Source organism: Rhipicephalus sanguineus, chromosome 11, assembly GCF_013339695.2.
Source record: "Rhipicephalus sanguineus isolate Rsan-2018 chromosome 11, BIME_Rsan_1.4, whole genome shotgun sequence".
In the NCBI taxonomy this organism is placed as follows: domain Eukaryota; kingdom Metazoa; phylum Arthropoda; class Arachnida; order Ixodida; family Ixodidae; genus Rhipicephalus; species Rhipicephalus sanguineus.
The window spans coordinates 124,534,830-124,549,166 of NC_051186.1; the positions used below are offsets into that span (position 1 = coordinate 124,534,830).

Consider the following 14,337-nt stretch of genomic DNA (forward strand, 5'->3'; position numbering starts at 1 on the left):
GTCTTTCATGTGCCACAATCTTTCACGCACGTCGCACACGTATCCAAACGGATTGTTTACGAAGTCCATCTCGGAGGTCCGAGCCCCACTGGCGCTTTCGCTAAGTTTCACCGTATAGTCACTCGATCGGCGAGCCTTGACGTCATCGGCGTCGTCTTGTTGCTGCTGCTGCAGAGATGGTCGAGCACGTCGCTCAGCCTCCTGGCGACGCTACTTTGCTAGACGTTCCTCCCTGTGCTGCAGTGTCTCCGCAGCACGTTTAGCCTTCTGCCCTTCGTTGTTCCTACGCTCAACCGCTTATTGCCAGGCAACGACTTCGGGATCCGATGAGTTAAGATTATCTGCTCTTCTGCGCCCGTGAGCAGCATTTGCGCTCTCCTTCTCCATGGCTATACCACACTGGCAAATGCCAGCCAGAGGCGCTATCAAGCGGCTCCAGCGCAGTGTCAAAACTGCACAGCAAAGGCGCAAAGCTGCGCGCGCGGTCTGCAGCGGCTATGACGTCACACCTCTGAAATGCGCAGACTGGCGAGTCGCGCGCGGCGGCGGCGAAGTGCGCAGATGTGGCGGCTCCGGTGCGCCAGCTGTGTATCACTGCTCCTCGCGCATGCACAGCACGGCTCTTGTACGTGCATCTGAAACCACTCCGGTTCGGCCAGTGTAGACAACGGCGTTGGAAGACAACGACGAAGTACGCACGTGAATGCACTGGCGCTTGGCACGACTGCGACTGTTGAGTCAAACATCGGCCAGTTTTGACTCCAACAACTGAGCTACGCTCTCTTCATGTTCATGACTTTTGTGCAAAATAAATCGTCGCCAGCCACAAGCGGCTGCCCGGACATAACTATTGGAGACGAGGAAGGCGCTTCACGCAGTTCTAGGGCGCTTCACGCAGTTCTAGGAACAGAACGCAAGCGCCTGACTTTGGTCATCTGCCGGAACTCAGTGGCAGCTCTAGCTCCAATAGATCGTGGTATAGGAGGCTACAGTTCTTCGAAGCCGACGACATGACGGATGCTTCAAACAAATGTGCTCATCTGCTACAGTTGTGCGGGGAATAGACCTAAGACGTCGTCTATGACCTCGTAGGTCTCTTCAGAGGCCCGGCAAAGTGAGCTACGAGGACGTACTCGAAATGCTCAAGGCTCACTTTGATCGATAACCTCCTCAAGTCTTCTGTAGGACACCTTTCAAGGACGTGGCGAAAGACACGAAGAAACGGTCAATGATTGCGTTACAAAGCCCAAGAAGCTAGCAGCAGATTGCAGAGTGCAGACAATACAGCGAATCCGACAATGCTGGCTTTTGGTGTAATGTTGCGTGATCGTTTCGCCTGCGGTCTTCGGAACGAGCAGGTCCAGCAAAGGCTTTTCCTAACAAGTTGCTTGCTTTGCGAACGCGTGCATTCCGGCGAGCGATTTTGTTCCTCGGTCAGCTAAACTTGCAATGGAGCCATTTCAGCTTCCTCAACTTGGAATTGAAACTGAACGATTTGCAGTGGCTGAAACTTTGGCAAAAGGCGGCTCTGTTCCGTGCAGCACATGACATCACACACGCCATGGCAAAATGGCAGTCGCCGGCGGTGGGCGGGATTTACAGCCGGCAAATTCTAGGGCACATTTTACAATGAAAGAATTCTTTACAGCCCATTTTCATATAAGTACAGACGCAATATACCCTCTGCTTCTATTTTTCGCCGAAAACCGCTATTTGTTAGGTGACTGTGTCGTGGCCCCGCTAACTAACCTTCCTTCGCAGCGGCTTATTGCTGCCGGAGACGTACGGCTTTCAGCGAGATATGGAAGGAGCGCCTGCTTGGGTAGGGTATTGTTAGGTGTGTGCGAATAGTGAAATTTAATCTCGAATTGAATTTAAATAGAATAGTGCCGAATAGTGGCCAAGAATATCGAATATTGAATCGAATATCGAATAGTATATTTACACGAAATGTGTACCACCACTTGTGGCAAGACAAAAGAACAATCGCGGCCGCTACGGCGTGCTGACACCTTCATTACGCACTTGTTCGGGAGTGGCTTTTGTTTCAGCTTTCTTGGGCGCGCAGGCATGTTGATAGGAGAGCCACCATTCCAGTCAGCAGCGGCACGCCTCATCTCCTAACAGAGGGGGGTACGGTAGCTTGTTTTGTTTCCTCATTGTCGAGCAACAAGGCTCATCTGACAACGGTAATGGTGTGCTTCATCGCCATGGGCGCTCCGGGCCCAAAAGTCTTCGGGCTCCCGTTCACAGCAGTGTTTTTACTGCGCGCCGGAACGTCGACCGTTTCTGAATTAGTGGTGTGGTGTGGCAGTTGCTACTGCCCAGCGTGAACAAATTTTTACACGCAGAGCCAATCACCGAGAGCTTCGCATGCCAAAGTCAGGTAGTTTTAGGGCGCTTGCGGCATATGCGACCAACCTACGCAAGAAGTCCGTGCCTTCGTTTCGGGAGCGAAGTTGTGAAGGACCTCACAGTTTTATCACGTGCTTTTCTACGTGCGGAAATAACATAATCTCCTTTATGATCAACCTGCGCTCGCTTCCGAACGAGGATGTCAGCGAAAGTTTAACGAACGGCGACTTTAGCGTTAGTTTGGCGTTTGTCACGTTTTAGATAATCGTCCTGTCGAATTATTCGAAACTTCGAATACTAGCTATTCGGAAGTCGAATCGAATTATTCGACTAGGAACTATTCGATTCGAATTCAAAACTCAAATATTCACACACCCCTAGTTAAGTTGATTATGAGACTAATACTGATGTCATATTGTGTTGCCAATGATATGTTCTTTCGATGCTTTCGAGTGTCTTGAGTTAAGTTAAATGAACTAAATTCAAGACACCCGATCACGCACTTCAGAAAAATGCGCGATTTATACATGCTTGTCTTACCGCCTTACCGCACACGTACGTCCGTCGCCTAGTTAAAGCTAAAACTACTAAACTTTCAGACACAAAATAGATGATAATTTTGAAAACATTCCATAAACAATACGCTGGACATCTTGCGAGCTAGTATCAAATGTTATACCAAGTACACCCCGCGCTCCCAGTTTGCGCCAGTGTGCCGCCACTGTTCCCAGTGCGCGGACAGACACTGTACAGTGCCCTCGCTGCCTCAGTGCGCTTTAACACGCTGAGCCATACTGTCCAGTATTCGCAGTGCCTTTCAGCGCATAGAACGGCACTGGCCACGCTGTACAGTGTATTCCGGTGCCTCCCAGCGCACTGTAGTACACTGTCGCACAGTGCGCTGAAAGGCACTGTAACACATTGTACGAATTTCAAATCATTATTTCTATATTAGACAGGGAAAACAGAACGGTAGGTCTGAAAATATTATGGCTAAAACTAAAGCAATGTGCAACATTCCCGGGAAGCAGCAACGATTTGCAATACCTAGTGAGCCGCTGGAAATGTTAAAAGAATACGTATAGTTAAGGTAGGTATTGACCACAGATCCGACCTATAATTCTGAAGCAAATAGAAGAAAGAAAAAAAAGGGTGGAGCACATTCGGCAGGCATTGTCATCATGAATAATATATCATTATCCCTCACGAGGAAAAAAATATAACAGCTGTATGTTACCGTTGCTTACCTACGGCGCAGAAACCTGGAGGCTTACAGAAAGGGTTTAACTAAACTGAGGATTGACGGCGACGCTGTGAGCCATGAAAGAAAAATGATAGGAGCAACCTTGAGGGGAAAAGTCAGAGCAGAGTGGGAGGGGAATCAAGGACATCGTAGTCGAAACAAGGAAATTAGCATGAGCAGAGCATTTAACATGAAGGCAAGATAACCGCTGTTCATTGCGAGTAGCCGACTGGCTTCGAATAGAAGGCAAGCACGCGAGGTTGAGGCAGAAAGTTAGATTAGCAAGTGTGATTAGGAAGTTTGCCGGGCCAACGTGGCCGCAGCGAGCGCACGACGGAGCGTATTCGTGAAACATGGGAAGAGCCTTTGCCCTCAAACGGGCGTTGTAAGCCTGATGATGTTGATGATCCCTAGTAGGCAGAATTTAGGTGAAGCTTAAGAAAGCCGCTTCATCTAAATTTTGAAGCGCATTGCAAAGGCGATGTGTCACTGTGGGTTAACGTTCACGGACAACTCCTGCCGCTTGTGGCAACGCTTGTGACAGAACTTGTCTTGTTGCACTCTCATCCTTCTCGTTAGTATTAGCGTGTTAACCTTGAATTTTATGGCAGAGAGAGAGAATAAGAATAAAATAAAGGCGGGGAGGTTAACCAGGGCTGAGCCCTGTAGGCTACCCTGCACTGGGGAAGGGGGGAGGGGGAAGGAAAGTTAGAGAGGAGGAGAGAAAAGTCACTCTTTCAGCCGACGTAAGAGTTCCGCGTCTGACAGCGCAAACGGCGAATCAGTCCGGTATCCTTGAGAAAACGCAACAGTGCTTCCGTTGCCTTTCGGAACTGTGATGGGCAGCCCCATGGTCCCAATATTTTCGCGACAGTGAAAGCGCTTCCGTCCATTTGATTTAGTGCAGTGCACCGCTTAAGTGTTGTCATATTGTCGCTCTTACCCGCAGCTATAACGGGCCTTCCTTAACATAGGATGCCGCGCCGTTAAAAAAAAATTCGGCAGATCGCACGCGTTGTGGGAATTGTTTTCATGCCAAGCAGTCAGGGAGTACTTCTATGCTGTATTTTATGGCTTTGAGACAAGCGTTACGAGGTAGATTCGCGTGTTTTTGTAAGTGTAGTAGCTGTGTGCACATCGTGGGCTTACCAGGCACGTCGAAAACACTGGCGTGTAAGGGGTTACTTATTGCGCGACATAATGTCAGCCCTCATGTTAGACTACATAATCATAGGAATACAAATGTAATCTTTATTAGACTGCTATAAAAGCGGAGCCAACACTGATACGTTAATCTGATATGACGCCTGTGTCGTAGGAGTACATATGTAATGTTTATTGCTTTCTTGTAAAATTAGATAGCCAGCCCCACAACCTCAATCGACGTTGCACCGCCATTAAGCCTGCATAGGTTGTATTTCCAAACCAGTTTATAGACCTGACGTGGCTCTGTGATAGAATACCTGATTGCCACGCAGAATGCTTGGGTTCGATTCCTGCTGCGATCCTAATTTTTATTCTTTCCATTCGTCGGGTCAACGCTGCCGATGTTGGTTTTCCTAACGCTCTCGCATTTCAATTACGAAGGTCTGCGGCCGTATAACGAACCGCTGTTCCGTGTTCCGTATTCCGTTTTGGCCGCCATTAGCGCCCCGTGATTGGTCGTTTCACCTGTCACTCAAGTGACGTGTCGGAAGCCCAAATTTTGTTGACGTCAAAATGACGAGTACGCGCTCATTATGCTAAAATATACGGAATCGGTTCCGTCCAAGCGCGGAACAATCTGCGAGTGGCCCCGTTTCGACGGAATAGCAAACATGGCGGTGCCGGCGAGCTTTTTCGTGTTGTTGGCGGCGATCGCTCGGCGGCTCGGCAGCACCGTGGGCGCCGTGAGCGCCCGACGACGCGTTCGACATGCCAGTCGATGAAAGAGTTCGCCGTCACTTTCGCCCGAAGAAAGGAAGGTGCGGCGTTTGTGCGACGAAGTGGCCGAGGAAGGCGCGCGACGGCGCGACCGACTTCACTGTCGGTGCAGCCTGTGGGTGTTGTGCGGCCTTCGGTTTTTCGCGAGTGGCAGCTTTCAAGCCTCGTTTGGAAGCGAGGATACATGCAAGCTGCGGTGAGCAGACTGTGTGCGATGTTGTGGCGGAGGTAATCGTGCACGCCGGGATCCGTAACAAGTGGGTTCACTTCCCGTGGACGCCGGATGAAAAGGCGGCCTTGAATGTTTCCTACGGCTGCCGGCGTCATCGGATGCGTTGCCGTCATCATTGCACCGAAGGGTGACCATCACAAGGCGGCATTTTATCCCCGCAAAGGACATTATGCCCACATCGTCATGCTAGTAAGTATCGGTCTTCCCATCCTTTCGAGCGCATGTCCGCGTAGCGAAATGTGGCTCACAGTGGTTCATGCTTTCGTCAGATCTGCGACGCAGACATCGGAATCCTGCCGTGAACCACTGAGTCTGGGATCAGACTACGACGCCCACGTCTGGCGGACAACGCGGCTGCGTGAGCGCATCGAAGGGGCCCGGATTGCCGCGGCCGTACCTTCTGGCTTCTAGGTGAACAGAACAAAAAGTTGGGATATTCACAGTTTGAGCTAACAGAATATTTGCTCGCGCTATGGTTAATGCCCTGTTTGATTAGCTCCAGATACTTGGTAACTGTGACAACTGACAGATGTCGCTCACTGCATGTGTGTCATCTTGCAGCTATTGGTTATCCGCTCCATAATATCGACAAATGACTCACATTGTCATAACAGCCCATTTGTAGTAGTCATGCTTCGCGTAGTACGGGTAAGTCAGACTGGTGAGGTGTATAGCATTAGATCATGTAGATGATGCTATCATTGCTCTCTTTGTGTGGCTCAGCCTTGTGGATCTCTTACATTGAAGCAGTATTTACAGCACACCACTTGTATTTGTGCAGGTGACAGAGGCTACAAACCAGGACCATGGTTCCTGACACCTCTCCGAGGCTGTCCTCTCTGAAACGGTGTTAAAAAGGCAAGTGCTACACCGCACATGCTGCAATGCAGTCTGTAATGAAGTGTTGTGCTGGGCGTTTGAAAAGCTGCTTCCGCTGCGTTCAGCAGTGCAGTTGTACCCTCCATTAAGAATCAGAATGTGCATCTCACATTGCTGCAGCATGTGCAGTGTTGCACTTGCCTTTACATTGCAGAAGGTGACAGAAATGTTCATGATTTCAGCGAGCGATGATTCCAATAGTGAGCATGGCAGTGTTGTCAGGGATGACCCCGAACCACTGCTTAGACAAGGAAGGTCATCACGCTCCTCATGTATTCCTGGACAAGCTGTCCGCAGTGGTAATCCGCTATTTGGCTAACTGCACCACTGACAACAGCACTAGGCAAGTGTCATTTCAGTGAGAAACATGTGCCTAAGAAGTAACAATAATATATGTGGTTTTCCGTGCCAAAACCATGATACGAGTGTGAGCCACACTGCAGTGGAGGACTGAATTTATCTTGACCACCTGTGGCTCTTTAACGTGAATCTCAATGCAAGTACAGCAGTGATCCTGCATGTTACCCTCATGGAGATGTGTTCGCTGTCAGCAGGAACCGACCCATGTGCTGAATGAAGTTCAGCAGCGCGACTTCTTACCTGCTAAGATGTTACCTAACAAGTAGAAGAAAACGTTTCGAAGTTAAATTTCCTGGTAATATTAAATCGCTGCTGGGTTTCATCATATGCTGTATGACCAGGTCTTTCGCAGAACTTGACTACACGTGACTGGGTCATTTTTATATGGCCGTAGATAGGAACTTTTCATTTAGCAACTCTCAATATAACGCACTGTACTCGGCAGCTGAGTGCTATAGCTAATTCTCTGGAAAGCAAGGGTTTGTTATTGTTTTTGTTACTGCTGACCATCTTCTAATCACGAACACTGTGACCGTTATCTGCTCTATGACTGGGAGTGCACACCAAGTCTTTGTCTCCTCACTTCGTGTATAACAACACAGGGCTTGCCTTTTACTTCACGCACAACTTGCGGGCACTGTGCTCATTTGTTGCACATCCACCACACTGTTCTTTTTGAAAGGGCCAACTGATGTTGAAACAGATCGTCTGGCATTTCAAGTAGCTTTTCTCATTCAGAAGTGTGCTCATTTGTGAATGAAGAAGTAATGTGAAAGAATATGTAAGCAGTCTCTTCAAGACAGAAGCTTGTAAAAAAAAAGAATTTATTCGTGTTCACACCAATGCAAAGACGGCACATACTTTCTGTAAATAAACGTACATTGTGAAACTGTGGTGTCATGTTTTTAAAGCATTACTGACATTTATTACATGCACAAGTTACAAGAAACATCATGCTGAAGGAAGCACAGTGTGACATTGTACTGCATGGGTAATTAATGACTACTATAATGCAAATATAGATAACATCAGCATGCCTTTCTACTATGGACATATTACGTTGCTAAAAGCGTTATATGCGTTTCAAGGAGCACCTTTGTGGTCGTGTGTGGCAGGGACCAATACTGTAACCATGTCTGCGAACCTCAAATTTTGGTTTAAGTTCGGCACATGTTGTCTCTGTTTATTGCTGCGTCCCATCCTACCGCATGAAAAAAAAAGAGGGACACACGAAATGTGCACAGTATACGAATCACAAGGTACGTGGGCAATTGTGTGCACAGCTATGCATTTCAGATATATTACAGAGTAGTATAGTACCCCTCACAAGATGGTGGTTTGTCAATGTTTATAAGAAAGGACAGTTACATAACAATGGTATTACATGAAGCAGCAAGACAAAGCAATGTATACAGTGTGCAAAACACGCCTGTGCAATTGACGGGATGCTTTCCTGAATAGGCAATAGCAAAGTTTTTTCTTACAGATATAGCGTCAACATTACATAAATGTAAAATGTATGTTGCAATGTAACTGGCCTAATTTGTTTGCAAAAAAAGTATATGTTTGGTTTTCGAGGACATAACTTTGCAAAAGGATTGATAGCTGTGACCCATGCAAAAGTCAACTGCAGTTTCAAAAAGGACACAGATAGTAGCCTGTGTGATTATTTTGCTCAGTGTAAAAGCACCTCCTGTGAGTGGCAAACAGGCATATCATCCTTTAGTGCAACTTGTAAAAACACTTGTGTCATATACATTTCAACTTCAAGTGACATCATGAAACTACAGTCTTTTGGTGTACAGTCAAGCATGGTCTTCAATTCATTTCAGATAGCTCACTAGCACATGTCAAAAAACTTATGAAGAGCAAGCACTGCCACAAAATCTTGCACTGTGAGTTTCACTGGAGGGAAAGGCTATGCTTACAGGCTTGCCGCATGAAATGACGCCACATGATATGTGTTGTGTGCATCATTTCAGAAGGCTGACGATCACATGTCAAAGCAACTTGTGAAGACGTGCTCACACTACCACAAGAAAGTGGAGTATCGATTTAAAAACACTTATGCACTACACTTGTCACACCAAAAAGATGACACGCAAGTAAAGAAACATGAAACAAAGAACACAAAAATGAAGACATGTTAAAACGGAAATAAAGTCTTAATGTTCATGGCCGACAAGGTGGCTACAGCAGCAGTGAAGACTGGGGAACTCCAGGCCCAATGGCAGCCAGGAGATGTTAGAGGGTGCCTGCGATGCATTGGGTAGCCGAACGCATGCCCCTCACTCCATCGACCAGCTCGGGATGCTGCAGCTAGAGAAATTCACAATGTATTACAGGCCACTTAATGCAAGAACACACAGGATACCAAACTAATGCTCCATCGGTTTGATTCGGATAGTCAGCGATGACAAGGCATTTGTCATTGAGCTGGAGAAAAAATCCAACCGTTTTTTGTTATACGTTTAAACCAGGGCCCAACCACAAGAACTCAAATAGATTTGAAGTGTTGGTTTCACTTATTTTCGTTCCATGAAAATGTGACCCTGAATTGACTCCGCTTCTTCTTAACCTCGGTACAAGCACTCCAATGTAGCATCGTTAAGTCTTGACACTTGAGCCTCCTTTACGTGGCAAAAAAACCTCGGAACTTGGCGAAACACTCGTAGCACTTCTAGCCACACACACACCAAAAACAGGCCCGCCGCTGCTGGAATAGCCTGAGAGGTGGCTCCGTAAGCTCCCCCCCCCCCCTTTTTTTTTTCAGAGTTCTCGCCGCAACGCGGTAAACCAATGCAGCATATATCATACAGTTCTTTGCAGGCTACAACAATTATACTTATCAAATCTATTCGTTATATCATCACAAATGAAACACCGTGGTGTGCATGTTAACACAAATGTTTTACGCAACAAGTTTCTTCTGTGCAAGTTCGATTCATCAGAAATGTACGTAAAATGCACAGGGGAAAAAACTGAATGTGCACGTCCATGTACGCTGTAACTACGCTCGCTCACGCACTATCGTTCACGAAATCAAAAGGTGAAGCTTACTAGATATCAGACGATAGAAATACAGGCTTCCCCAGTTCATAACGATTTTTTTTTCGCTACCTGTAAGAACCAAAGCAAAGTAAACATAACGCGGTAACAGCATTGTTTACTCACCTTGCGGCTAGAATTCCATGTTTTCCTTGTTCTTCGCAGCTTCCGATATTCCTCTGCGACGAAAATACTCCCCAGTGGTCGTGATCACATTCTTTTCGCAGCATTATAGGTGACAGAACAGAAAACACGGCTCGCAGAGACGATCAGCTGTTTTTCTCGCAACGGCCGCCTTAAGCGACTTGGATTGGATGCAAAAGCAACACCCATGTGGCTACGACTCTCAAAATAGGTTTTGCGTTTACTTCGCAATACGCTTCATTAACCTTAGCACCAGAAGCTCATAAAACAAATTTATTTTCATTTACGTACAATTGTTCTTTTGTCACACGCTCGCGGACGAAATAAAAGAGTTATACGGCCCCTTTGCGGCCCTCAGCCAAAAAGTCACTAAAGCCCCTAGATTTTCCCCCCGAAAATACCTACAAAATACTAGGGATTTCCCCAGAATTCCTACGTAAAAAACGCCAACTGCCGCACTTGTCTTGCTCAACAAGCTATGGGCGGATACGAGCGCTTTTTATTGGCCAAATTCGAAAAACGTCGCGGCTTCCGCCGTGGGCGGTGCCTCAAGCGTGACGTAACAGGGAAAACGGAATACGGAACACGGAATAAAAGTACATTATACGGCCGCTGTTCTCGCCGTTTCTTGGTAGATATAAACTGTCAATCACCTGTGGCGCATACCCGTGCAACGGGGCACGTGGTAACCGGATATGTGCCACACGTGTCTGGAGGAAAGGGTTTGACGACGTACGCAACCGGATTGTAACGGTATTCATGTCATGACCCGACAGTCATATTCGTCAAATCATCTTACCCTCCCATGCCAATTCTGGTCTACACCAAGTTAAGGAGGTGATCATGAGAGCATCCAGACGTAGCCGGCTAGATAGATAAATAGATACGTAGATAGAAACGCTCAAAGTGGCAAAGGTTCTTTAAGAAATGCTTCGCATTTAAAATTAGCACTAATGATTCGACCAACCTTTTTTGTCAATGCAACTTGGGGAAAAGATTGTGCAGTTCCTCTTTTACTTTTCCAAGTGACAAATATTTCAACCTTTTACAGTTGGACAACCTTAAACGGCAAAGGAACGTTTGATTTAGGAAACACCACGATATTGAATGTTCAGCTTCAAGGTAAGTGGGATTACCTACATATGAATAAATGTGCGACACCTGGCGATACTTAGTGGCATGAATTCATAACTATACAGTGTGACTTTTCGAACTGCGTCAATTTTACATATTTGCCATAGCAAATAATAGCGACTGTTGCCATCTGAGCATCAGTTAAGAGCAAAAACTTTTAACACGGAAATGTTTACGCCGGATCCACCAAGACTTTCATAACGTATTTCCATCACGGAAACACGTCAGCAAAATGAACGCCATCAGATGGCAAAGAAAAAAAAAGCTATAAGAAAACGGTCTCTTGTCAGGAGTCGAACCTACGACCTCTCGGTCCGCGATGCCGGATTGCGGGCGTTTAGCCCACTGAGCTACCGTGAAACACACAACGGTGGCTACAAGAGTGCGCCTTTTATCTTTCACACTTTCCTTTCACAGTGCTCTCGGATGGATGGATGGATGCTATGAGCGTCGCCTTTATAAAGGGGCGGTGACATGTGTGCCACCACGGTCGAAAACAAACGAGCCATTTACTATGTTACTCTAGGAACAAACTTCGTTGCCTCCGCTATTAGCTCCTGCAACGCGCCGTTGCTACAACCGTCCCATTCGGCGCGTTTCCAATGTCGTCAAAGCTTTAACACACCCCGAGGTGGCGGCCTTAGCCCAAGCGTCACTCATAGCAGCCATCTACGTCGAAAAATAGCTCTCCGATGCTCGTCTGGCTGTCGGACCGCGTTCCCTGCTCACCATGTGAGAATTAACGGCCAGGCTAGAGGGAAGACTCGACGCCCGTCGCGTTTCTCTTCGCGTAACGCTTTGAAGGAGTGGACATCGAGTATCAGTGTTTACTATGTGCTTGTTATGCCATCTTAGCGCGAGATTCAACATATGCGGTGTCTAGGTATATCTTGAAAACTTCAGTTACCGCAAGGGATAAATCATGATCATGGGCGTTATTCGTCGGTACGGAGATGTGCCACTAGGCGTCAACGTGGGTGCATCCACAACACGCGGTAACAGCAATAGACATTGTACAAGCTCTCATATACCAATGCACCATAAACAATGAACTACTTCTGTGACGACACGCTTCACTTTCGTGTTGTACCGATTCCTATGACGGAGGGATCAGCCATCTTTTTACACACAGGATAGGACAGCCGACTTCCATTTATACTGAAAAACATAATTCGGTGTAACCTAGCTGTATACGATTGTAACAGTGAAATGGCACGCAAGGCACGGTAAAAGACTGACATGTACAGTAAAACATGGCATTGTAAGTGTTTAGGTTATTTTAAAGAGGAAATCCTTATGGAAGTTGAAAACATTAAACCCTCTATTCATTCATACGAGGAGCGCGAAACCTAAGACAAGAACAAAGAGAAGAAAGAAACAACAGAAGCGCTTCTTTCGCTTAGCTGCTCTTATTCTCTTTGCATTCGTATACAGTTGGCGCTACAGCAACAAGAACAAGATGATGTTGAATGACATGGAGAAGAGGTCGGCCTGGAAAGCGGGTTTATAGTCTGCTACTTCTCACAGGGTTAAGGGGAAAAGGGAAAGAAAGAGAAAAAGGGAGGCTTTCTGCTATGGGTTCATTCCACAGCCTACGGAGAGGCGACTCATCGCAAAAGAATATGGATTGCAAGGAATCTTAATCGCGGAAATGTTAGTAATGAAACACATTAGCATGCACAAGCATCAATTTCTTATATAATAGGTGACGCAATAACAAAAACAAGGTGTGTGACCGGGCTAGTTGGTATTCCATAGTGACGTCAACAGCGTGTGAAACACACAATCACGAGTAACTGACGAGGACCTTCAGTTGGAAGTCAGTTTGTGTGTTTCAGTTTGTATGTTTCAGGCGCTGTTCACGTCATAATAACAAAAACGAAGTACGTCAGCAGATTTATGGAACGCATCACACAAGGTTCAAGAATTTCACCTGTCTGTACACATGCAACTCAGCTGTCTTAGGTATTGTGGTCGTCCATGCTGTTTAAATAAAGAGATAAAGTGGAGGAATTCGCGGCAATTTTTTGTGAGAGTGGTCGTTTTCAAACTTAAAATAATTGCCTTTTTGCTGAATGTAACCCCATTGTATTCTGAAAATTACACCTCAACAATAGCGTAATTACCTAAAACTGGTAATGTGACAGTTTCAAAGAACTCGATAAGTTTTATTGTCCAAAAGATGATTTAGTAGGAACGAAACTACATTCGCACACAAATTTCTAAAGTGGGCCAAATATTGCCCCGAGACAATTTCGTCCTTGTCACATGCTAGGAGTGGCAGCGGGTCTTTAAAATGCTGAAAAATTTGTAAACAAGAAAACATACACCACTTCAGCTAAGTGCGTAATTATTTGTTTTTGCATATTTATTTTCTCTTAAATATGCTTACAAGTTCACATATGCTGAGACAGCATGAGACAGCTGAGACAGCATGCAACTGAGGAGTTCACACTCCTCAGTTGCATGCTGTCTTGTGTAATGTACTCAGCCGTGCTTATATATATATGTTTACTATGTGCCCACATATATATATATATATATATATATATATATATATATATATATATATATATATATATATATATATATATATATATATATATATATATATATATATATATATATATATATATATGGGTCATTTCATATCAAGTGTACCAGATAAATTTTCGACCATTTCCAATCACGCTGAAATAGATTGGGCTGGTATGTGTTAAAATCCGAAGTAGTTATTGAGGCTTTATATTTCGGGAAAAAAATTGTGTTGCCTAGAGGGCGCTTCGAACTTGGAGCACGGAAGTGAAACTCTGTCGTACATAACAATTTATATAAGTTTACTGGTTTGAGCCATTACTACGCAACATTTTTTTTTCTTAATTTCAAGGCGCTGCTCTTTCATGGCTATGTTAGTTTATTCATTTTCATTTCAACTTTTATTATTTTTGGCCTTAATTTGGCATTATTTTTGGTCGCAAAATGCTGTATGTTTAGCATTTCTTGGAAAGAGCAGCGACTT

General features: G+C 45.7%; 1 protein-coding gene and 1 long non-coding RNA gene across 2 annotated transcripts in view; both read left to right on the top strand.

Moving 5' to 3' along the window:
* LOC119373941 (uncharacterized) overlaps positions 1 to 14,337 on the top strand; it is a 72,456-nt gene that overhangs the window by 42,149 nt on the left and 15,970 nt on the right. The window contains exon 3 of the mRNA XM_037644003.2: positions 11,236 to 11,306. Within this exon, the coding sequence (XP_037499931.1) occupies positions 11,236 to 11,306 (71 nt within the window). The remainder of the gene's footprint in view (positions 1 to 11,235; positions 11,307 to 14,337) is intronic.
* On the top strand, positions 5,628 to 6,563 carry LOC125756357 (uncharacterized). Its single transcript, XR_007414435.1, has 3 exons — positions 5,628 to 5,942; positions 6,023 to 6,164; positions 6,535 to 6,563. It is a non-coding gene; the product is annotated as an uncharacterized LOC125756357 (long non-coding RNA).